This window comes from Nerophis ophidion, linkage group LG12, assembly GCF_033978795.1.
Source record: "Nerophis ophidion isolate RoL-2023_Sa linkage group LG12, RoL_Noph_v1.0, whole genome shotgun sequence".
NCBI classification, from domain to species: domain Eukaryota; kingdom Metazoa; phylum Chordata; class Actinopteri; order Syngnathiformes; family Syngnathidae; genus Nerophis; species Nerophis ophidion.
In genome coordinates, this window is record NC_084622.1 from 18,672,696 (window position 1) to 18,699,895 (window position 27,200).

At 38.7% G+C, this 27,200-nt stretch overlaps 1 protein-coding gene across 2 annotated transcripts in view; it reads right to left on the reverse strand.

The window, feature by feature from the left end:
• Nucleotides 1-504: 504 nt before the first annotated feature.
• The window catches only part of kitlga (kit ligand a), a 34,673-nt gene continuing 7,977 nt past the window's right edge, over nucleotides 505-27,200 (reverse strand). The window contains exons 3-11 of one of the 2 annotated variants that reach the window (XM_061916992.1): nucleotides 25,510-25,620; nucleotides 19,857-19,913; nucleotides 16,967-17,119; nucleotides 14,121-14,298; nucleotides 12,022-12,081; nucleotides 6,680-6,777; nucleotides 6,469-6,569; nucleotides 3,144-3,187; nucleotides 505-3,058 (exon numbers count right to left, since the gene is read on the reverse strand). In XM_061916992.1, coding sequence (XP_061772976.1) covers nucleotides 3,157-3,187; nucleotides 6,469-6,569; nucleotides 6,680-6,777; nucleotides 12,022-12,081; nucleotides 14,121-14,298; nucleotides 16,967-17,119; nucleotides 19,857-19,913; nucleotides 25,510-25,620 — 789 coding nt within the window. In that variant the 3' untranslated portion in view covers nucleotides 505-3,058; nucleotides 3,144-3,156. Of the gene's footprint in view, nucleotides 3,188-6,468; nucleotides 6,570-6,679; nucleotides 6,778-12,021; nucleotides 12,082-14,120; nucleotides 14,299-16,966; nucleotides 17,120-19,856; nucleotides 19,914-25,509; nucleotides 25,621-27,200 lie in introns of both variants that reach the window. The other variant, XM_061916993.1, reaches the window with a different exon arrangement.

The window sequence follows — 27,200 nt, forward strand, 5'->3', positions numbered from 1 at the left end:
TGCATTCAGAAAGTGTCACCAGTACTTCATTTACGTTCTGTAAGCTGTATAATGACAAAGAGTTTGTAAAGCAGTTTCTTTGAGCTGTGTCCTCCTCGCCAGATACAATAAGCTTTTTCATACATAACAACATTTGGTGCTAGCCAGTTTGCAGCAGAAGTACTCCATTTCTGTTGGCACAGTTTAGCTTCAAGCTCCACATTTACCGCGTCACGTCACGCCGACATCAGTCTCTCCGCTTCCATCTGCTCCAACCTTTCAGCCTCTAAGCAGCAGTTCAGCTTCAAAAAGATATTGTTTTGAATCCTCATACTTACTGTATATATATATATATATATATATATATATATATATATATATATATATATATACACACAGTATAAACATTATATATATATATATATATATATATATATATATATATATATATATATATATATATATACACACAGTATAAACATTATATATATATATATATATATATATATATATATATATATATATATATATATATATATATATATATACACATACATATATATGGAGGGTTTTAAAGTTTTTTTTGCGGGTTTTGAAGGCAGAATAGTGGACTTCCATTAGTTGCCTCTTGCAGCTGTTTTTTTAATCTTTAGAATCCTAAAAAATACATGTGTTGTTGTCTCTCGTGTTGATTGTGAATGATAGGCAACATTCCAAAAAAAGTGCCTTAAAGTCTTCAAGGTGTACGACGTTTTATGACGAAAGTTTCAGGCGCCAACTGACGGCTGACCTAAATGTTGGGATTGTTTGGAACGTCAGTCGGACACTTTTGGTCTTTTTTGCGTTGATCTTCGGCTGGTTTTTGAGGCAACGTTCATCATGTGAAGATGTTCCATTTGTATTTATCGGCCATTTGTTATATTCAAAAGTACTGACTGGGCTAAACGAGTTTTTAATATTGGACTTGAGCTAATAAAGGTGAATTTTTTCTTGTACGGTGCAAATGTGTCCGAACCTTGTGATGCTTTCAAGCAGGGGTCCCCAAACTACAACCCGCAGGCTGGATGCGGCCCGCCAGCGTCCACAATCTGGCCCACGGACGTCCAGAGTTTTTTATATGTATATATATATATATATATATATATATATATATATATATATATATATATATATATATATATATATACTGTATCTCCTTGAATTTCTGCCAGGTATATAGTATGCGCCTGCCTAGAATTACTGCCAAGTCAAACTCGTTTCGCAAAATAATTAGCATATGCCTAGAATTTCCGCCGGGTCAAACTCGTCACGTCACGAGTGACACTTCACCTGTCATTATTTTCAAAATGGAGGAGGCTGATTTCAATCATTTGAAATCGCATAAAGGGAAGAAGATTAAGAGCTATTCAGTAGGATTTAAGGTCCAAGCTATTGAATATGCTAAAAAGAACAGTAAGCAGCTATGTTTTATTAATATATCGTAGCTGTGTGTGTCAAATATGAGTCATTAAATGACTCCCGCCTCCTGGTGGTGGAGGGCGCTAGTGATCCTTCTTGCGACTACTCGGCTGCAGAAGAAGTGACAGCAAGTAGCAAGAGTGAGCAGCGATCGTTTATTTTTTCCTCTCGCTTGCACTTTTAACATGGAGGATTACATATCTAAAATAAAACAGTTTTCTAAACTGGACTTTCAATCGAAGCAGGAGTTAATAAAGGAAGATCTCCATCGAGACAGAGAGACTTTTAAAACTGAAGAAAGATAAGGAAGACTTCTATAAACAAGTTATCGATGCTTTTGATCAGAAGGAGCTGCACATGGACTTCATTTATAAGTAAAGGTAAGACCATAATACGTTTTTTTTTTCATTAAATGTGCTTTTCATGATGGTATCCTTACATCACACTCAAATTTATAAGCGCAGGCCTAAATTTACCGCATGTCTTTGGTAAACGCCTGAGTGAGAAGAGGTTTTAAATTAATTAGCGCCCCGGCGGCAATTCAAGGAAATACGGTATATATATATATTTATGTATACATACATGTATATATAGATGTATAAATGTTTATATATAAATATATGTGTATATATACCTACATATATAAATATATATATGTGTGTGTGTATATATATATATATATACACACACACACACACACACACACACACACACACACACACACACACACACACAAAGATAGCCTGGCCCAAGGCCATACTCTTTCAACCCAACGTCGCCCCCCCGAGTCCAAAATGTTTGGGGACCCCTGGTTTAAAAAAAATAAAATAAACATTTCAACTCTGTTGCAAAGCTGTGACCTCATGTTTCAGACAGCGGAACCTCTGAGGTGGAACACCATGGATAAAAGGTCACAAAAAAGTTGTATCACCTGAGCTTGTTTGGCTACTTTCTGGGGAGCCTTTTCTGACGGGTACTTGGATGACTTCCTTCCGAAGACTCCAGCAGCACCAAATACAGATGGACTACAAATACTAAGCCTTCCACACCATGAAGAAAGTCAACACGTGACTTCCTACTCCCATGATGCTTTGTGTTTGGCCTCAGAGGTTCCACTGGTCCAAGTCAATAATGTCCCGGTTGGTCCTCGTCATCCTGTCTTCATCCTTGATCCGCAAACCCAACCAAGCCACACCCCCATGGTCACTTGGCATTGCCCCAGGAAGTGTCACTTGTTCTGGAATGTTCTTCAGTCGGTATGATAAAGGAAAGCCGTTGCCGAAGGTGCTCCAACTCCGACAAGTGTAGCAGCTCAGTGGCGCTGTCAATAAATAAGAAGATTGGAGCAAGCTTCCAGGAGACCGGCTGGGCGCTGGAGATCAAGGGGATACTCTGTCGTCAATCTCTGCAGTCCGGGGTGGGGGAGGGTATTCGGACTCAGGAATATGAACCTCGGTGGTTTTGTCAAAAGCAGGAAGTGAACGCAGTCTTAAAGCAAAGGCAAGCTGGTCCAGACAGTAGAAGGTTTAACCAGTCAGGTCTTGCTCGTGGCAGTCGGAACCGAGCCGTCGTCCGTCTGGAGAAAAAGTCCAAAGCCTCTGCGGAGTTCCAGTTGGGTCACCTGGAGAACATTTGTGCGGACGGCCGTCAGAAAAAGCCAAGCCGGGGGACTGAGAAGCCGTGACCGTGTGGGAGCGGCGTCTCACCGGCTGAAGCTGGTTAAACCGTTTCAGTCACGGTCAGCCGGTTTCTGGAAGCAACAAACAACACAGGAAGTCAGTGGAAGGAAAACAAAACCCCGACATGTGGTGCAAGTGTTCAGTTCTTGGCAAATATCATGTAGGGTTGTTGAAAATGTTGAGTCATGCAAAAAACATGATTCTTTAGATTTGGTGCATAAGCTGATTGTGGTGCGAGTAGCACTGACTGGTCATGTGACCTAGATCACTGACTGGTCACGTCTCCTAGATCACTGACTGGTCATGTGACCTAGGTCACTGACAGGTCACGTCTCCTAGATCACTGACTGGTCACGTGACCTAGGTCTGAGGTCCTTCTTCCACTCTGACAACACATTTGGAAGAAAGACATCAGAAAATGTTGTGAGGTCCTGGTCTTTGGCGCGGCGTGGAAAAGACATCGGAGAAGTAAAAGCTGCTCCCCCTAAAACAGGGGTCGACAACCCGCAGCTCTGGTGCCGCATGCGGCTCTTTAGCGCCGCCCTGGTGGCTCTCTGGAGCTTTTTCAAAAATATATGAAAAATGGAAAAAGATGAGGGGGAAAAAAATACATTTTTGTTTTAATTTGGTTTCTGTAGGAGGACACAAACCTCCCTAATTCTTATAAAGCACACTGTTTATATTAAACATGCTTCACTGACTCGAGTATTTGGCGAGCGCCGTTGTGTCCTACTCATTTTTGCGGTTCTTGAACTCACCCTAGTTTGTTTACATTTATAACTTTCTCTGACCTTCTGAGACGTGATTTATGCCACTTCTTTTTCTGTCTCATTTTGTTCACCAAACTTTTAACGTGCATGAATGCACAAAGTTGAGTTTTGTTGATGTTATTGACTCCTGTGGAGTACTAATCAGACATATTTGGTGACTGCAAGCTAATCGAAGCTAACATGCTATTTAGGCTAGCTGTAAGTACATATTGCATCATTATGCCTCATTTGTAGCTATATTTAACCTCATTTAGTTTCCTTTAAGTCCTCTTAATTTAATTTATATATCATGACACACTATTTGTATGTAATATGGCTTTTAATTTTTTGCGGCTCCAGACAGATTTGTTTTTGTATTTTTGGTCCATTATGGCTCTTTCAACATTTTGGGTTGCCGACCCCTGACCTAAAAAGATCATTACCTTTACCAGAGGAGAATTATACTTTTGGGGGAAAACCTGAGCTGGATCCAATTTACAGCAAGTCCTACCGGTGTCGCCGGAGGGTTTGGACCGGTAGAATGGGTAGACCAGAGTCATGTCTGACCATGAGCCTCACGTTGTAGGAACATGGTCACTTCACTATGGGTAAAATGTTAGTCCAAGTCCTTGTGTTCTGAAGTTTCTAACACACAGCCAGATCTTCTCAGACGAACCAACCAGCGCTTGGAGGAGGTCTGCAGTCTGCAGTCACCAAGCAGAAAGTACACACCTCTTATTCTACGAATACCATTTTATACTACACAGAATATTGGAGTAATATTTCAAGACATGAGGAACAATCAGGAAGGTTCAACGGTTGGTGGTCAACCAGACTGGTGGAGTCTTGGACCATGAAGACGACACCGACAATCTGACCTACTGAAGGTCTGCCCGTACTAAAACTCGTGCAAGTGAGTCACAAAAAGTATTGGGTGGATTTGGATGAAACTTTCAGGAAACGTCAGAAACGGGATGAGGAACAATTGACGAGGTTTTGGGGCCGATCAGAATCGTTTGTACGACGTTCTCTCATTTCACACTAGAGCTAAACATCTCTGCATGTGTATGCTAGCAACCCCGCCTCCACCCACAGAGACTAAGATGGTGGAGGACTAACACTGAAGTGTTTGACTTTGGAGGTTGCAGTGAGAATCCAGTGAAACCTGTTTGACATTGGAGGTTGCAGTGAAAAGCCAGTGAAAAGTGTTTGATATTGGAGGTCGCAGTGAGAATCCAGTGAAATATGTTTGACATTGGAAGTTGCAGTGAGAAGCCAGTGAAAAGTGTTTGACATCGGAGGTCGCAGTGAGAGGCCAGTGAAAAGTGTTTGACATCGGAGGTCGCAGTGAAAATCCAGTGAAATGTGTTTGACATTGGAGGTCGCAGTGAGAGGCCAGTGAAAAGTGTTTGACATCGGAGGTCGCAGTGAAAATCCAGTGAAATGTGTTTGACATTGGAGGTCGCAGTGAGAATCCAGTGAAAAGTGTTCGGCATTGGAGGTTGCAGTGAAAAGCCAGTGAAAAGTGTTTGACATTGGAGGTTGCAGTGAAAAGCCAGTGAAAAGTGTTTGACATTGGAGGTCGCAGTGAGAAGCCAGTGAAAAGTGTTTGACATTAGAGGTCGCAGAGAAAATCTAGTGAAATGTGTTTGACATTGGAGGTCGCAGTGAGAACCCAGTGAAAAGTGTTTGACATTGGAGGTCGCAGTGAAAATCCAGTGAAACGTGTTTGACATTGGAGGTTGCAGTGAGAAGCCAGTGAAAAGTGTTTGACATTGGAGGTTGCAGTGAAAAGCCAGTGAAAAGTGTTTGACATTGGAGGTCGCAGTGAGAAGCCAGTGAAAAGTGTTTCACATTGGAGGTCGCAGTGAAAATCCAGTGAAAAGTGTTTGACATTGGAGGTCGCAGTGAGAAGCCAGTGAAAAGTGTTTGACATTGGAGGTCGCAGTGAGAAGCCAGTGAAAAGTGTTTGACATTGAAGGTTGCAGTGAAAAGCCAGTGAGAAGTGTTTGACATTGGAGGTTGCAGTGAGAAGCCAGTTAAAAGTGTTTGACATTGGAGGTTGCAGTGAGAAGCCAGTGAAAAGTGTTTGACATTGGAGGTTGCAGTGAGAATCCAGTGAAACGTGTTTGACATTGGAGGTTGCAGTGAAAAGCCAGCCAGTGAAAAGTGTTTGACATTGGAGGTTGCAGTGACAAGCCAGTGAAAAGTGTTTGACATTGGAGGTTGCAGTGAGAAGCCAGTGAAAAGTGTTTGACATTGGAGGTCGCAGTGAGAAGCCAGTGAATAGTGTTTGACTTTGGAGGTTGCAGTGAGAAGCCAGTGAATAGTGTTTGACTTTGGAGGTTGCAGTGAGAAGCCAGTGAAAAGTGTTTGACATTGGAGGTCGCAGTGAGAAGCCACTGAATAGTGTTTGACTTTGGAGGTTGCACTGAGAAGACAGTGAATAGTGTTTGAATTTGGAGGTTGCAGTGAGAATCCAGTGAAACATGTTTGACATTAGAGGTTGCAGTGAGAAGCCAGTGAAAAGTGTTTGACATTGGAGGTTGCGGTGAGAATCCCGTGAAAAGTGTTTGACATTGGAGGTTGCAGTGTGGACTTACTTTTCTGTCACGTCAGCATGTGGTGTGGCTGCAGTGTCTTGCACTCCCGTGAAGAGTTCTCCTTCTGCAAGATTCTGCGGGATATTCCTTTTGCTTCTGAGCTGCTTGGAGGAAAGGAAGCCTTTCAGAAGTTGCAGTGACACATCGCAGCAACAAAAGGTGTGCCATGAAGTCCAAGCACTAAAATGTGGGCAAGGAATAGTGGACTCACCTTCCATACCAGCAGGAATATTAGTGCTAGGAAGGGAATAAGCAGCAGGGACAAAAGACTGCGCTCAACAGCCTCAGGAAGCAGTCGGGATTGTTGATCTGCAAACAAACATTCTTCTTCTTCAATTTCACTCTTCTTCTGCACTCCTGCACTATGTGCACTAACATATACGGACTAACAAAGAAAATAACATACACCAACTAACATATGCGGATTAACCTATATGGACTAACATATACGGACTAACATAAACAAAATAACATACACAAACTAACACATACGGATTAACATTACTGCAATAACAGATATGGACTAACATATACAGACTAAAATATACAAACTAACACATGGACTAAAATATACGGACGAACATAAATGGGCTAAAATATACAGACTAACAAACAAAATATCATATACAGACTAACATATATGAATAGAAATATACGGAGTAACATATACAGACTAAAATAAACAAATAACATATATGGACTAACATATACAGACTAACATATATGGACTAACATATGCGGGCTAACATATATGAATTAAGATATACTGAGTAACATATACAGACTAAAATAAACAAATAACATATACAGACTAACATATATGGACTACCATATACAGACTAACATATACGGACTAACATATACAGACTAACATATATAGACTAACATAAACGGACTAACATATACAGACTAACATATACAAACTAACATATATGGACTAACATATACAGACTGACATATATGGACTAACATATACAGACTAACATATACAGACTAACATATATAGACTAACATAAACGGACTAACATATACGGACTAACATATACAAACTAACATGTATGGACTAACATATATGGACTAACATATACAGACTAACATATACAGACTAACATATATGGACTAACATATACAGACTAACATATACAGACTAACATATACAGACTAACATATACGGACTAACATATATGGACTAACATATATGGACTAACATATACAGAGTAACATATATGGACTAACATATACAGACTAACATATATGGACTAACATATACAGACTAAAATATACAGACCAACATATATGGACTAACATATATGGACTAACATATATGGACTAACATATACAGACTACGAATACAGACTAACATATATAGACCAACATATATGGACTAACATATATGGACTAACATATACAGACTAACATATACGGACTAACATATACAGACTAACATATATGGACCAACATATATGGACTAACATATACGGACTAACATATACAGACTAACATATATGGACCAACGTATATGGACTAACATATATGGACTAACATATACAGACTAACATATATGGACTAACATATACGGACTAACATATACAGACTAACATATATAGACTAACATAAACAGACTAACATATACAGACTAACATATACAAACAAACATATATGGACTAACATATACAGACTGACATATATGGACTAACATATACAGACTAACATATATGGACTAACATATATGGACTAACATATACAGACTAACATATATGGACTAACATATATGGACTAACATATACAGACCAACATATACAGACTAACATATATGGACTAACATATACAGACTAACATATACAGACTAACATATACGGACTAATATATACAGACTAACATATACAGACTATCATATATGGACTAACATATATGGACCAACATATATGGACTAACATATATGGACTAACATATACAGACTAACATATATGGACTAACATATACGGACTAACATATACAGACTAACATATATAGACTAACATAAACGGACTAACATATACAGACTAACATATACAAACTAACATATATGGACTAACATATACAGACTGACATATATGGACTAACATATACAGACTAACATATATGGACTAACATATATGGACTAACATATATGGACTAACATATACGGACTAACATATACAGACTAACATATATGGACTAACATATACAGACTAACATATATGGACTAACATATACAGACTAACATATATGGACTAACATTTACAGACTAACATATATGGACTAACATATATGGACTAACATATACAGACTAACATATACGGACTAATATATACAGACTAACATATACAGACTATCATATATGGACTAACATATATGGACTAACATATACAGACTAACATATATGGACTAACATATACAGACTAACATATATGGACTAACATATACAGACTAACATATATGGACTAACATTTACAGACTAACATATATGGACTAACATATATGGACTAACATATACAGACTAACATATACGGACTAATATATACAGACTAACATATACAGACTATCATATATGGACTAACATATATGGACTAACATATACAGACTAACATATACAGACTAACATATACGGACTAATATATACAGACTAACATATACAGACTATCATATATGGACTAACATATATGGACCAACATATATGGACTAACATATATGGACTAACATATACAGACTAACATATATGGACTAACATATACGGACTAACATATACAGACTAACATATATAGACTAACATAAACGGACTAACATATACAGACTAACATATACAAACTAACATATATGGACTAACATATACAGACTGACATATATGGACCAACATATACAGACTAACATATATGGACTAACATATATGGACTAACATATACAGACTAACATATATGGACTAACATATATGGACTAACATATACAGACTAACATATACAGACCAACATATACAGACTAACATATATGGACTAACATATATGGACTAACATATACAGACTAACATATACAGACTAACATATACGGACTAATATATACAGACTAACATATACAGACTATCATATATGGACTAACATATACAGACTAACATATATGGACTAACATATACGGACTAACATATACAGACTAACATATATGGACTAACATATACAGACTAACATATATGGACTAACATATACAGACTAACATATATGGACTAACATTTACAGACTAACATATATGGACTAACATATATGGACTAACATATACAGACTAACATATACGGACTAATATATACAGACTAACATATACAGACTATCATATATGGACTAACATATACAGACTAACATATATGGACTAACATATACGGACTAACATATACAGACTAACATATATGGACTAACATATACAGACTAACATATATGGACTAACATATACAGACTAACATATATGGACTAACATTTACAGACTAACATATATGGACTAACATATATGGACTAACATATACAGACTAACATATACAGACTAACATATATGGACTAACATATATAGACTAACATATACAGACTAACATATACAGACTAACATATATGGACTAACATATACAGACCAACATATATGGACTGACATATACAGACTAACATATATGGACTAACATATACAGACTAACATATACAGACCAACATGTACGGACTAACATATACAGACTAACATATACAGACTAACATATATGGACTAACATATACAGACTAACATATTTGGACTAACATGTACGGACTAACATATACAGACTAACACATACAGACTAACATATATGGACTAACATATACAGACTAACGTATTTGGACTAACATATACGGACTAACATATACAGACTAACATATACGGACTAACATATACAGACTAACATATATGGACTAACATATACAGACTGTATTTAGACTGACGTATATAAACTATATGGACTAACATATATAGACCAACATATATGGACTATACTAACGTATATAGACTAAGAAGTGTGTGAACAAACACATGTAAACACCTACACAATAATATACACATACATAATTACACACCTTCACACATTCACACCTACACACAAATACACTAACATACTTACACTCCTGCACACATGCACTCCTACACACACAAGAAAGTGTGTAACAAGAAAATGTGTAACAAGAGAGTGTGTAACACAAAAGTGTGTGTAATAAAATAGTGTGTAACAAGAAAGTGTGTGACAAGAGAGTATTTGACAAAAGAGTGTGTAATACAAACGTGTGTGTAAAAAGAATGTGTGTAACAACAGTGTATAACATGAAAGTGTGTGTAACAAGAGTGTCAGAAAAAAGTGTGTGTAACACGGAAGTGTGTGTAACAAGAATGTGTGTAACAAGAGAGTTTATAAAACAACATGTGTCTAACAAGAAAGTATGTGTTACAAGAAAGTGTAACAAGAGTGTGACAAGAAAGTGTGTGTAACAATAATGCGTGTAACACAAAAGTTTGTCTAAGAAGAATTTATGTAACAAAAGAGTGTATAACACAAAAGTGTGTCTGACACAAAAGTGTGTGTAACAAGAAAGTGTGTAACAAGGTGTGTAACAAGAAAGGATGTGTAACCAGGTGTGTAACAAGAAAGGATGTGTAACAAGAATGTGTGCAACAAGGTGTGTAACAAGAGAGTGTCTAACACAAAAGTGTGTGTAAAAAAGGTGTGTAACAAGAAAGTGTGTAACAAGAAATAATGTGTAACAAGACGGTGTGTAACAAGAACTTGTGTAACAAGAATGTGTGTAACAAGAAATAATGTGTAAAAATAAGGTATGTAACAAGGTGTGTAACAATAAGGTGTGCAACAGGGAAGAATGTGTAACAAAGAAGGTGTGTAACAAGAATTTGCGCAACAAGAAGGTGTGTAACAAGAAGGTGTGTAACAAGAAAGTGTGTAACAAGAGGGTGTGTAACAAGAAATTGTGTAACAAGAAAGTGTGCAACAAGAAAGTGTGTAACAAGGTGTGTAACAAGAAAAAGCGTAACAATAAAACATGTAACAAGAAAGTGTGTAACAATATGTGTGACAAGGTGTGTAACAAGTAGATGTGTAACAAGAAAGTATGTAACAAGAAGGTATGTAACAAGAAATTGTGTAACATGAAGGTGTGTAACAAGGTGTGTAACAAAAATGGGTGTAACAAGAAAGTGTGTAACAAGGTGTGTAAGAAGGAAATGTGTAAGAAGGAAGTGTGTAAGAAGGAAGTATGTAACAAGAAAGTGTGTAACAAGATGTGTAGCAAGGTGTGTAACAAGAAGATGTGTAACAAGAAAGTGTGTAGCAAGAAGATGTGTAACAAGGTGTGTAACAAGAAGATGTGTAAAAAGGTGTGTAACAAGAAGATGTGTAACAAGAAAGTGAGTAACAAGAAGATGTGTAACAGGGTGTGTAACAAGAAGATGTGTAACAAGGTGTGTAACAAGAAGGTGTACGACAATCCAAATGATCAACAATCTTGCAAACAACAAGCACAAACGTACGTGATTGGCAACTTGTCGACCAATCACACGCTGAGCTGGGACTGCTGGACCCTGACGGTACTGAAAATGAGCCAAGATAAAAATGTCAGTAAAAGCAGAAACATGTAGTACTATAGTACTTAGGGAAGATTTGAGTATTTCATAGTATGAAGTATACGGAGAGACTACTGTACTTAGTAGATATATGAGCAATTTTAAGTATTGTGTAGTATGTAGTATAAGTAGAGACTACAGTACTTAGTGGATATACAAATATTGTATAGTATGTAGTATAAGTGAAGACTACAGTACTTAGTGGATATATAAATATTGTATAGCATGTAGTATAAGTGAAGACTACAGTACTTAGTGGATGTATGAATATTGTATAGTATGTAGTATAAGTGAAGACTACAGTACTTAGTGGATATATGAATATAGTATAGTATGTAGTATAAGTATAGACTACAGTAATTAGTGGATATATGAATATTGTATAGCATGTAGTATAAGTATAGACTACAGTACTTAGTGGATATACGAGTAAGTATGAGTATTGTGTTGTATCTAGTATAAGTAAAGACTATAGTACTTAGTGGATGTATGAGTAATGTATAGTATGTAGTATAAATAGAGATTACAGTACTTAGTGGATAGATGAGTATTGTGTAGAATGTAGTATAAGTATAGACTACAGTACTTGGTGGATATACGAGTAACATGAGTATTGTGTTGTATCTAGTATAAGTAAAGACTATAGTACTTAGTGGATATTTGAGTAATGTACAGTATGTAGTATAAATAGAGATTACAGTACTTAGTGGAGATATGAGTATCATATAGTATGTAGTATAAGTAGCGATTACAGTACTTAGTGGATAGATGAGTATTGTATAGTATGTAGTATAAGTGGATACTACAGTACTTAGTGGCTGCATGAAAAATTATGAGTTTTGTCAAAAACAACATAATCAACATCAAAATGACAAAATAACAACTAAAACAATAATAAAAACATTCACATCAAAAACAACAAAATCAACATTAAAGTGATAAAATAACAACAATATTAACAAAAACAAAAACATCACAAACAACTACAACACCAACAACATAAAAAACAACATTAACAAAAACAACCGTAAGATCAAAAACAACACTAACATCAACAACAACAACATCAATAACAGCAACTTCAAAAACAACATAACCAACATCAGAAACAAAAAACAACAACAATAACAACATCAACAACATTATCAAAAACATTAACGACAACATCAAAAACAACATTAATAATATCAAAAACGACATCAATAACATCAACAGCAATATCAATAACATCAACAACAATATAATCAACATAAAAACAATATTAACATTAACAACATTATCAAAACATCAACAAAAACTTTAAAAACAAAATCAATACCATCAACAACACAATCATCATAAAAAACAACAACAAAAACAACATAATCAACAACCAACTCAAAAACCAAAACAACAACAATAACATTCACATCAAAAACAACATAATCAACATCAACATTATAAAACAATGACAACATTAACAACAACAAAAGCATTACCAAAAACAAAAACAACATCACAAACAACCACAGCATCAAAAACAACATCAACAAAAACAACAGTAGCATCAAAAACAACGTCAACCAAAAACAACAACATTAACAACATCAACAACATTATCAAAAACATCATCAACATCAAGAACAACATTAAAAACATCAATAACGTCACCAAAAACATAAAAAATTATGACAATATTAACACAAACAACAACAACAAAAACAACAACAGTGTTCCTGGACAAGAAAGGTGGATCAGGTGGATCCCACCCGTGGATCCCATCTGAGGATCCCACACTGCAAAAGAAACGAGGGAAATACTCTGGACAAGGAAGGCGGATCAGGCAGATCCCACCTGTGGATCCCATCTGTGGATCACGGGATGATCCCACCTGTGGATTCCACCAGGATCCCACCTGAGGATCCCATCTGAGGATCCCACCGGTAATTCCCACCTGAGGATCCTACCTGTGGATTCCACCAGTCGATTCCCACCTGAGGATCCCTAAAGACGGAGAAGGAACTCACCTTTGAAATATTCTTCTGTGGGGGTGTTTGGCGTGGTGGGACAGGGGGGAGGCTCGCAGTAATCAGGGAGGTCTGGATGCTGTGCACTTGTAAGGAAGTCAGTAACAAAGTCAAAGTATTTCTCCGTGGGCCATCTTTCTTGCCGGTAGTGACACTCAAAGTCGTACATGACGGGCTCCTGCAGACCACAAGGAGACAAAAGTCCCCTTGAGAGAAGATGGGACAAAGACAGAATTGTTGCTATGTTCTTTCTGATGGTGAAGAAGAAGAGACGCTACTTGCCAGACCTGCTGTTGACCCAGGTCAGGAACTAAGACCACATTTACACTGCACACCAATTCTGATCTTTTGGCCCTCAAGTGACCTGGCTCGGATTTTGGTTGCCAGTCTGAACGCTCCAGAGTGCTTCAGATCTGATCTTTTGGCATCAGATTCAGACCTAATGAGACTGTAGTCCTGAATTTGATAGGAATCCATCCCGTCCCATCTATTTTCTACCGCTTTTCCCTGACAGGGTCGTGGGGGGGTGATGGAGTCCATCCCAGCTGCACACTGGCGGAAGGCGGGGTCTGATTGGGACCGGATCTTTTCAAATGTGACTTCAGTCTGAACACAATGTGACCTGAATGTGACTTTGTTGCCAGGAAGTGGATACTGCCTTCAAAGAACTCCGGCTTAATAGTGATTCCCAGAGCCCAAAAAGTCTGCGGGCTATAGAGTGTTTTCTATTGGGGCTCCAGTACTCTGGAATGTTCTACAGGTAGCAGTTGGAGATGCTACCTCAGTAGAAGCATTTAAGTCCCATCTTAAAACTCATTTGTATACTCTAGCCTTTAAATAGACCCCCCTTTTAGACCAGTTGATCTGCCATTTCATTTCTGCTCTGTCCCCTTCTCTTTCGTGGAGGGGAGGGGGGGACACAGGTTCAGTGGCCACGGATGAAGCGCTGGCTGTCCAGGGTCGGGACTCAGGGTGGACCGCTCATCTGTGCACCGGTTGGGGACATCTCTGCACTGCTGACCTGTCTCCACTCGGGATGGTCTACTGCTGGCCCTATTATGGACTATAGACTCTCACTATTATGTTAGATCCACTATGGACTAGTCTCTCACACTATTATGTTAGATCCACAATGGACTGGACTCTCACACTATTATGTTAGATCCACTATGGACTGGACTCTCACACTATTATGTTAGATCCACTATGGACTGGACTCTCACACTATTATGTTAGATCCATAATGGACTGGACTCTCACTATTATGTTAGATCCACTATGGACTGGACTCTCACACTATTATGTTAGATCCACTATGGACTGGACTCTCACACTATAATGTCAGATCCACTATGGATTGGACTCTCACTATTATGTTAGATCCACTATGAACTGGACTCTCACTGTTATGTTAGATCCACTATGGACTGGACTCTCACACTATTATGTTAGATCCATTATGAACTGGACTCTCACACTATTATGTTGGATCCACTATCGACTGGACTTTCACTATTATGTTAGATCCACTATGACCTGGACTCTCACACTATTATGTTAGATCCACAATGGACTGGACTCTCACTATTATGTTAGATTCACTATGGACTGGACTCTCACACTATTGTGTTAGACCCACTATGGACTGGACTCTCACACTTTTATGTTAGATCCACTATGGACTGGACTCTCACACTATTATGTTAGATCCACTATGGACTGGACTCTCACACTATTATGTTAGATCCACTATGGACTGGACTCTCACACTATTATGTTAGATCCACTATGGACTGGACTCTCACTATTATGTTAGATCCACTATGGACTGGACTCTCACACTATTGTGTTAGACCCACTATGGACTGGACTCTCACACTTTTATGTTAGATCCACTATGGACTGGACTCTCACACTTTTATTTTAGATCCACTATGGACTGGACTCTCACACTATTATGTTAGATCCACTATGGACTGGACTCTCACACTATTATGTTAGATCCACTATGGACTGGACTCTCACACTATTATGTTAGATCCACTATGGACTGGACTCTCACACTATTATGTTAGGTCCACTATGGACTGGACTCTCACACTATTATGTTAGATCCACTATGGACTGGACTCTCACACTATTATGTTAGATCCACTATTGACTGGACTCTCACACTATTATGTTAGATCCACTATGGACTGGACTCTCACACTATTATGTTAGATCCACTATGGACTGGACTCTCACTATTTTGTTAGATCCACTATGGACTGGACTCTCACAATTATGTTAGATCCACTATGGACTGGACTCTCACTATTATGTTAGATCCACTATGGACTGGACTCTCACACTATTATGTTAGATCCACTATGGACTGGACTCTCACACTATTATGTTAGATCCAGTCCATGTCCATTGCACCGGTCGCCCAGTGGGAGGTCCCCACATCTGCAGTACCCTCCAAGGTTTCTCATTGTCCCATTGGGTTGAGTTTTTCCTTGCCCTGATGTGGGATCTGAGCCGAGGATGTCCTTCTGGCTTGTGCAGCCCTTTGAGACACTGGTAATTTTGGGCTATATAAATAAACATTGATTGATTGTGATTGTTTCTTATGGAGAAAAATGCTTCACAATACAAACTTTTTCCATTTACAAACCCTGTTCAAGAACCAATGAAGTTGGTGGATCAAAGTTCTTCTGTACTTAAGTCTGGAATAAGATTTATTGTCCAAAAAAGGATGCGAGGAGTCTGGCTGATGCCTTTGATTAAGTAAAGGAAATCCCTTCCGGCCAAAGAGGGATTATTATTATTAAGTTGGGACGTTTTCTCCTGGAGGAACTTACCACATTGCCCATGTTGAGCCGCAGTTCTTGGAGCATTTGTATAAATATGCTAATATCTTTTCTGTTGGATGAAATGTTCCCGAACTTGTCCGCTAAATCCTGCAAACTCTGCTCCAAGTAGAAGACGTTGAGTTTTACCCAGCACATGGCGGCCTGGAAGACAAGGAGCAGACACAAACCATCTGAGTTACTTAGACCTCGCCCCAGCTGCCCTTAGCCGGGCCGGACTGGACAACAGTCTAAGGTCAGACAACGTTCGGTGTAAATGTGACACGAAGGCAAGGGTCAGGCTAGTCTTCCAGAGGTTGTGTTTCTTGTGTGATAACTGAGCACGCCACACAACAACTGTGAAGACTGAGCATGCAACACAAACATTGTGAGGACTGAGCATGCCACACAAACATTGTTATGACTGAGCATGCCACACAAACATTGTTATGCCTGAGTATGCCACACAAACATTGTCATGACTGAGCATGCCACACAAACATTGTGAGGACTGAACATGCCACACAAACATTGTTATGACTGAGCATGCCACACAAACATTGTCATGACTGAGTATGCCACACAAACATTGTCATGACTGAGCATGCCACACAAACATCGTCATGACTGAGCACGCCACACAAACATTGTCATGACTGAGCACGCCACACAAACATTGTGAGGACTGAGCATGCCACACAAACATTGTAATGACTGAGCATGCCGCACAAACATTGTTATGACTGAGCATGCCACACAAACATTGTGATGACTGAGCATGCCACACAAACATTGTGATGACTGAGTACGCCACACAAACATTGTCATGACTGAGCCCGCCACACAAACATTGTGAGGACTGAGCATGCCACACAAACATTGTCATGACTGAGCATACCACAAAAATATTGTGATGACTGAACACGCCACACAAACATTGTGAGGACTGAACATGCCACACAAACAGTGTGAGGACTGAGCATGCCACACAAACATTGTTATGACTGAGTATGCCACACAAACATTGTCATGACTGAACACGCCACACAAACATTATGAGGACTGAACATGCCACACAAACATTGTGAGGACTGAGCATGCCACACAAACATTGTTATGACTGAGCATGCCACACAAACATTGTTATGACTGAGTATTTCACACAAACATTGTGATGACTGAGCATGCCACACAAACATTGTAATGACTGAGCATGCCGCACAAACATTGTTATGACTGAGCATGCCACACAAACATTGTGATGACTGAGCATACCACACAAACATTGTGATGACTGAGTACGCCACACAAACATTGTCATGACTGAGCACGCCACACAAACATTGTGAGGACTGAGCATGCCACACAAACATTGTCATGACTGAGCATACCACAAAAATATTGGGATGACTGAACACGCCACACAAACATTGTGAGGACTGAACATGCCACACAAACAGTGTGAGGACTGAGCATACCACAAAAATATTGTGATGACTGAACACGCCACACAAACATTGTGAGGACTGAACATGCCACACAAACAGTGTGAGGACTGAGCATGCCACACAAACATTGTGATGACTGAGTATGCCACACAAACATTGTCATGACTGAACACGCCACACAAACATTGTTATGACTGAGTATGCCACACAAACATTGTTATGACTGAGCATGCCACACAAACATTGTCATGACTGAGCATACCACAAAAATATTGTGATGACTGAGTATGCCACACAAACATTGAGCCGACTGAGCACGCCACACAAACATTGTGAGGACTGGGCATGCCACACAAACATTGAGCCGACTGAGCACGCCACACAAACATTGTTATGACTGAGTCTGCCACACAAACATTGTTATGACTGAGTACGCCACACAAACATTGCGATGACTGAGCATGCCACACAAACCTTGTTATGACCGAGCATGCCACACAAACATTGTTATGACTGAGCATGCCATACAAACATTGTGATGACTGAGCATGCCACACAAACATTGTTATGACTGAGCACGCCACACAAACATTTTCATGACTGAACACGCCACACAAACATTTTCATGACTGAACACGCCACACAAACATTGTCATGACTGAACACGCCACACAAACATTGTGATGACTGAGCAAGCCACACAAACATTGTCATGACTAAACATGCCACACAAACATTGTGATGACTGAGCACGCCACACAAACATTGTCATGACTGAACACGCCACACAAACATTGTTATGACTGAGCATGCCACACAAACATTGTCATGACTGAGCATACCACAAAAATATTGTGATGACTGAGTATGCCACACAAACATTGAGCCGACTGAGCACGCCACACAAACATTGTGAGGACTGGGCATGCCACACAAACATTGAGCCGACTGAGCACGCCACACAAACATTGTTATGACTGAGTCTGCCACACAAACATTGTTATGACTGAGTACGCCACACAAACATTGCGATGACTGAGCATGCCACACAAACCTTGTTATGACCGAGCATGCCACACAAACATTGTTATGACTGAGCATGCCACACAAACATTGTGATGACTGAGCATGCCACACAAACATTGTTATGACTGAGCACGCCACACAAACATTTTCATGACTGAACACGCCACACAAACATTTTCATGACTGAACACGCCACACAAACATTGTCATGACTGAACACGCCACACAAACATTGTGATGACTGAGCAAGCCACACAAACATTGTCATGACTAAACATGCCACACAAACATTGTGATGACTGAGCACGCCACACAAACATTGTCATGACTGAACACGCCACACAAACATTGTGATGACTGAACACGCCACACAAACATTGGGCACTAACATGCTGACCAAAGGTTCCATCAATTGAGGAAAGTCTTACCTCTTCTTTTGGAACGTATTGTACAGGAATTTTGTAGTCTTTGGGAATATTATGTTTCTGTGGGAGGACAAGACAATACAAAGTGAAACAAATAAAAATAAATATTATGTTTCTGTGGGAGGACAAAACAACACAAAGTGAAACAAATGAAAGTTTTATCAACTTTTAGTAGCCTGGCAAGTTTCCTAGCAACCAGAAAAGAAAATCCAGCTGCCGCCCCTAAAATGTGCAGAACTCCAAATTGTGTTTGAGCACAACATGTTTCTTTAGAAATTGTAGTATTTCGAAGATGTCAGCAAGGGAGCGTTAGGACTTTATCAAATAAGATACCAATATCGATATTCCTGCATGCATCGGTACTCGTATCTCTACGATACCTGGATGTCATTTGTGTAAATAAAGATGTGAAAATATTAGGTCTGTCAAACAATTACAAATATTTAATCACAATTAATGATATTGTATTCATAGTTAACTCAAAGTATTCTGTATAATGGAAAATAGATATCATTTTTCATCATTAGTAAGTGTGCCCAGGACAAATAAATGTTTTAATTTGCTTTAATGAAATGTTATTAATGTCAGAGTTATTTGTTGACGAACCCCAAGATGCAGAGATGGAGGTAGGCATGGAGTGATAAAACATGATTTAATAAAGATACTAAGACAAAATCAAACAAGAGGGTACTAACACAAAGCGCACACAAGGCAGATATCAAACTAAGGGTCTTTAGCATAGAAGCTAGCAAGAAACAAAAAAGGGCCTTGCGTGGAAGCTAGCGGGTAGCAAACAGGAAAACAGAAGTCGTTACTTGTAGAGTGAAAACAAAACAGAAGCAGGGAACAAAAGACAGTAAGTTACAAACAAACGAATGTAGCTTACCGCTACGCTGCAATAAAACGACACTATAGCAATGACAGGAGAGACATGTGGCAACGACAATGCAATAAAATGCAATGATCCAGCAACTGACATAAGACGAAGAGGGTACAAATAGGAGCGGGCTGATTGGCAACAGGTGTGACCAGGTGCCAATCAGCCGCAGCTGAGGAGGAACACAGCACTCAGGGAACAAGACAGGAAGCTGACAAAATAAGAGCACTAGACAGGAACTAAAGACAGAATACTAAACAGAGGAAACAGACAAATGCAGAGGAAAATTAAAACATAGACAAACTGTCAGGGGAAAGCCTGACAATTAAAACTTTATGCTTTCTTTGAACAGCTCGACACAAAAATGACACCGACATATTTTGATTGACAATAATAAAAAAAAAAACTGCAGTGTATTTTGTATTTTGTGGGAATACAGAATTAGTATTCCTGCTGTAGGAGCACTTGCATTGAGAGGAGGAGCTACACCCTCATGTTTAGATAGCAGTTTCACAACATGTGGATCGTTACGATCATGCTTTGTTTGTTAATGTACATCATCTGTGATATTTCTACCTGAGTAAATATTCCGTAGATTACATGTTGTACAAGTTAATTTCATTTCATATCGCTGCATGGCAGTTTTTAATCTTCTCTATTCATCAACATGTAACATTCAGCCCTCGAAACATTCTGTAATCGAGGACTATCAATTAGAACATGTCGTAACATGATATACGCTTCTTTCCATCTGCCAGAAAATGTCTTGTTCCTATTCTTTAATTGACGGTTTAGCATTTTGTATTTAGGTACAAATACCAAAAAGTAAATTATTTGACAAAGCATAACATAAGACATTCCCATTCTGTTGTGTAATTAGACGGATGTAACGTGTAGCGCTTTTGTCGTGTGATCGGTTTGAGAAAGTGGTGAAAGTCTCTGATAAAAAAGTCACTCAAAACTTCCTGCCTACAGTCTTTCATTTTGCTGAGCTTTTATGTCAGTTTACTAAAACCGTTAAGAGTAACAATCTACAAACCCTGTTTCCATATGAGTTGGGAAATTGTGTTAAATGTAAATATAAACAGAATACAATGATTTGCAAATCCTTTTCAAGCCATATTCAGTTGAATATGCTACAAAGACAACATATTTGATGTTCAAACTGAAAAACATTTTTTTTTTTTTGCAAATAATCATTAACTTTAGAATTTGATGCCAGCAACACATGACAAAAAAATTGGGAAAGGTGGCAATAAATACTGATAAAGTTGAGGAATGCTCATCAAACACTTATTTGGAACATCCCACAGGTGTGCAGGCTAATTGGGAACAGGTGGGTGCCATGATTGGCTATAAAAACAGCTTCCCAAACAATGCTCAGTCTTTCACAAGAAAGGATGGGGCGAGGTACACCCCTTTGTCCACAACTGCGTGAGCAAATAGTCAAACAGTTTAAGAACAACGTTTCTCAAAGTGCAATTGCAAGAAATTTAGGGATTTCAACATCTACGCTCCATAATGTCATCAAAAGGTTCAGAGAATCTGGAGAAATCACTCCACGTAAGCGACATGGCCGGAAACTGTGTCAAAAACCGACATCAATCTCTAACGGATATCACCACATGGGCTCAGGAACACTTCAGAAAACCACTGTCACTAAATACAGTTGGTCGCTACATCTGTAAGTGCAAGTTAAAGCTCTACTATGCAAAGCAAAAGCCATTTGTCATCAACATCCAGAAACGCCGCCGGCTTCTCTGGGCCCGAGATCATCTAAGATGGACTGATGCAAAGTGCAAAAGTGTTCTGTGGTCTGACAAGTCCACATTTCAAATTGTTTTTGGAAATATTCGACATCTTGTCCTCCGGACGAAAGGGGAAGCAAACCATCCAGACTGTTATTGACAGTGATGGTATGGGGGTGCATTAGTGCCCAAGGCATGGGTAACTTACACATCTATGAAGGCACCATTAATGCTGGAAGGTACATACAGGTTTTGGAACCACATATGCTGCCAGCTAAGAGCTGTCTTTTTCGTGGACGCCCCTGTTTATTTCTGCAAGATAATGCCAAGCTACATTCAGCATGTGTTACAACAGCGTGGCTTCATAAAAAAAGAGTGCGGGTACTTTCCTGACCCGCCTGCAGTCCAGACCTGTCTCCCATGGAAAATGTGTGGTGCATTATTAAGCGTGAAATACGACAGCGGAGACCCCGGACTGTTGAACGACTGAAGCTCTACATAAAACAAGAATGGGAAAGAATTCCACTTTCAAATCTTCAACAATTAGTTTCCTCAGTTCCCAAACGTTTATTGAGTGTTGTTAAAAGAAAATGTGATGCAACACAGTGGTGAACATGCCCTTTCCCAACTACTTAGACACGTGTTGCAGCCATAAAATTCTAAGTTAATTATTATTTGCAAAAAAAACAAAAACTTGATGAGTTTGAACATCAAATATGTTGTCTTTGTAGCATATTCAACTGAATATGGGTTGAAAATGATTTGCAAATCATTGTATTCCGTTTATATTTACATCTAACACAATTTCCCAACTCATATGGAAACGGGGTTTGTATATATAAATGCAATAAACTAATGTAAACAAGGCAGTGAAGCTAGGCGTGTGCATTTCTGATCGCTATTTTCCCGCTTGTGGCTCAACAGTAAATAGTCAAATCAGCCACATTTCCCCACGCTAGGGGGTGGGGTCAAACAGGAGTCAGAACCCGTTAATTGCACCTCGTAAAATATGAGTGCCCATAAAGGGACTTTTTATTATTGCGTTAACGCTGCCAGCCCTAAAAAAAACACACTTTTATTAGCACAAGAGATTGCACACCAGCAACATCATGTGACATCTCACAGCAGGGAAGGATTTTTTTATCAACAGCTGCTTTTTAAGTCCTAAACAAGTCAACCCGTGTATAGTAAATACATAAATATATATTTACCCTTGTGTAGTAAATATAAAACTCTATATTTAACCAAGGATAGTGAATATGTATATATATTTTTACCTGTGTATTAAATATAAAAATACATATTTACCTGTACGTGGTAAATATATAAATGTAGAATTTCCTGTGCTTAGTAAAAATGTACATATATATTTATTTGTGCCTAATAGTAAACAAAAAATATATATATTTACCCTTGCATGGTAAATATGTAGAAATATATTTACCCGCGTGTAGTAAATATGTAGATATATATTTACCAGTGCGTAGTAAATATGTAGATAGTTAATATATAAACATATATTTACCCTTGCGTAGTCAATATAAAAATATATATTTACTGTGTGTACTAATAATAAAAATACATATTTTCCCGTATGTAGTAAAGATATAAATATATATATATATATAAATATCCATCCATCCATTTTCTACCGCTTATTCCCTTTCGGGGTCGCGGGGGGCGCTGGCGCCTATCTCAGCTACAATCGGGCGGAAGGCGGGGTACACCCTGGACAAGTCGCCACCTCATCACAGGGCCAACACAGATAGACAGACAACATTCACACTCACATTCACACACTAGGGCCAATTTAGTGTTGCCAATCAACCTATCCCCAGGTGCATGTCTTTGGAAGTGGGAGGAAGCCGGAGTACCCGGAGGGAACCCACGCATTCACGGGGAGAACATGCAAACTCCACACAGAAAGATCCCGAGCCTGGATTTGAACCCAGGACTGCAGGAACTTCGTATTGTGAGGCAGACGCACTAACCCCTCTGCCACCGTGAAGCCCATATATATATATATATATATCTATATATATATATATATATATATATATACATATATATCATATATATATATATCTTTGCCCATGCATAGTAAATATACAAACATATATTTACCCTTGTGTAGTCAATATATATATATCTATATATATATATATATATATATGTATATATATATATATATATATATATGTATATATATATATATATCTTTGCCCATGCATAGTAAATATACAAACATATATTTACCCTTGTGTAGTCAATATAAAAATATATATTTACCCGTGCCCAGTAAATAAGTTGATATATATTTACTGTGCGTACTAATAATAAAAATACATATTGACCTGTACGTAGTGAATATATATATATATATATATATATATATATATATATATATATATATATATATATATATATATATATATATATATATATATATATATATATGTATATTTGTATATATATATTTACTTGTGCGTAGTAAATATGTAAATGTATATTTGGCCGTGCATAATAAATATGTAGATATGTACTTGTGCAAAGTAGATACATAAATATAGATTTTCCTGTGTGTAGCAAATATGCAGAAAAAATATTTACCCCTGTGTAGTAGATACATAAATATATATTTACCATTGCGTAGTACTAAATATATAAATATATATTTACCCATACGTAGTAGTAAATATATGATTATATATCTACCCGTGCGTAGTAGTAAATATATGAATATATATTTAGTTGTGCGTAGTAGTAAATATATGAATATATATTTAGTAGCGCCACAAGAAGTGAATGTGACAGTGTGTCATAACAACCATGACCAGCGAGATAAAAACGAGTGACATCAGTATCATTAGTCCAGAATCTTAACAATCTTGGGGGTCCACCCGATTAGGAAGATGTACCAAAAACCAGAAGTATTCAGTACACATGCCGGCTGGAAATGTTGTCGTTATGTGTGGCTGGCAAATAGTGAGCTGCAGGATAATGCTCCAAAGGTGACAAAGAGCCTTCTTACCAAAATTGAGAGTCTGGAGACGTCATCTGTCACTGGGTTGACCTCAAATTTACTTGAATGTACCCCGAGCGCGGTCAGCAGCAGTAAATGGACACAGATGAGTATCCGAATCTGCAGAGAGAAAAATCATTTGTCAGATGTTTGGCCGCATCGAATGCTTGGCATTTTTCAAATCATGTGGATGTTTGAAGAAGCACGCAAGCAGAAATGTCATTTAGCAGCCTGCTCCACACTCAGTACACACTTAGTACAACACTTAGTAGACACTTAACATGTGACACAGCCATAGCAACATCCTGATACCACAACAACACCAACACATGACGCTAACAACATCCTGATACCACAACAACACCAACACATGACGCTACCAACATCCTGATACCACAACAACACCAACACATGACGCTACAAACATCCTGATACCACAACAACACCAGCACATGACGCTACCAACATCCTGATACCACAACACCAACACATGACACTACCAACATCCTGATACCAAAACAACACCAACACATGACGCTACCAACATCCTAATACCACAACAACACCAGCACATGACGCTACCAACATCCTGATACCACAACAACACTAGCACATGACACTACCAACATCCTGATACCACAACAACACCAGCACATGACGCTACCAACATCCTGATACCACAACAACACCAGCACATGACGCTATCAACATCCTGATACTACAACAACACCAGCACATGACACTACCAACATCTTGATACCACAACAACAGCAGCACAAGACGCTACCAACATCCTGATACCACAACAACACCAACACATTACGCTACCAACATCCTGATACCACAACAACACCAACACATGACGCTACCAACATCCTGATACCACAACAACACCAGCACATGACACTACCAACATCCTGATACCACAACAACACCAACACATTACGCTACCAACATCCTGATACCACAACAACACCAGCACATGACACTACCAACATTCTGATACCACAACAACACCAACACATGACGCTACCAACATCCTGATACCACAACAACACCAACACAAGACTCTAACAACATCCTGATACCACAACAACACCAGCACATGACGCTACCAACATCCTGATACCACAACAACAACAGCACATGACACTACCAACATTCTGATACCACAACAACACCAACACATGACGCTACCAACATCCTGATACCACAACAACACCAACACAAGACTCGAACAACATCCTGATACCACAACAACACCAGCACATGACGCTATCAACATCCTGATACCACAACAACACCAGCACATGACACTACCAACATCTTGATACCACAACAACACCAGCACATGACGCTATCAACATCCTGATACCACAACAACACCAGCACATGACAACACCAACATCTTGATACCACAACAACACTAGCACATGACACTACCAACATCTTGATACCACAACAACACCAACACATGACGCTACCAACATCCTGATACCACAACAACACCAACACATGACGCTACAAACATCCTGATATCACAACACCAACACATGACACTACCAACATCCTGATACCACAGCGTCACCAACACATGATGCTACCAACATCCTGATACCACAACAACACCAACACATGACGCTACCAACATCCTGATACCACAACAACACCAAGACATGACGCTACCAACATCCTGATAC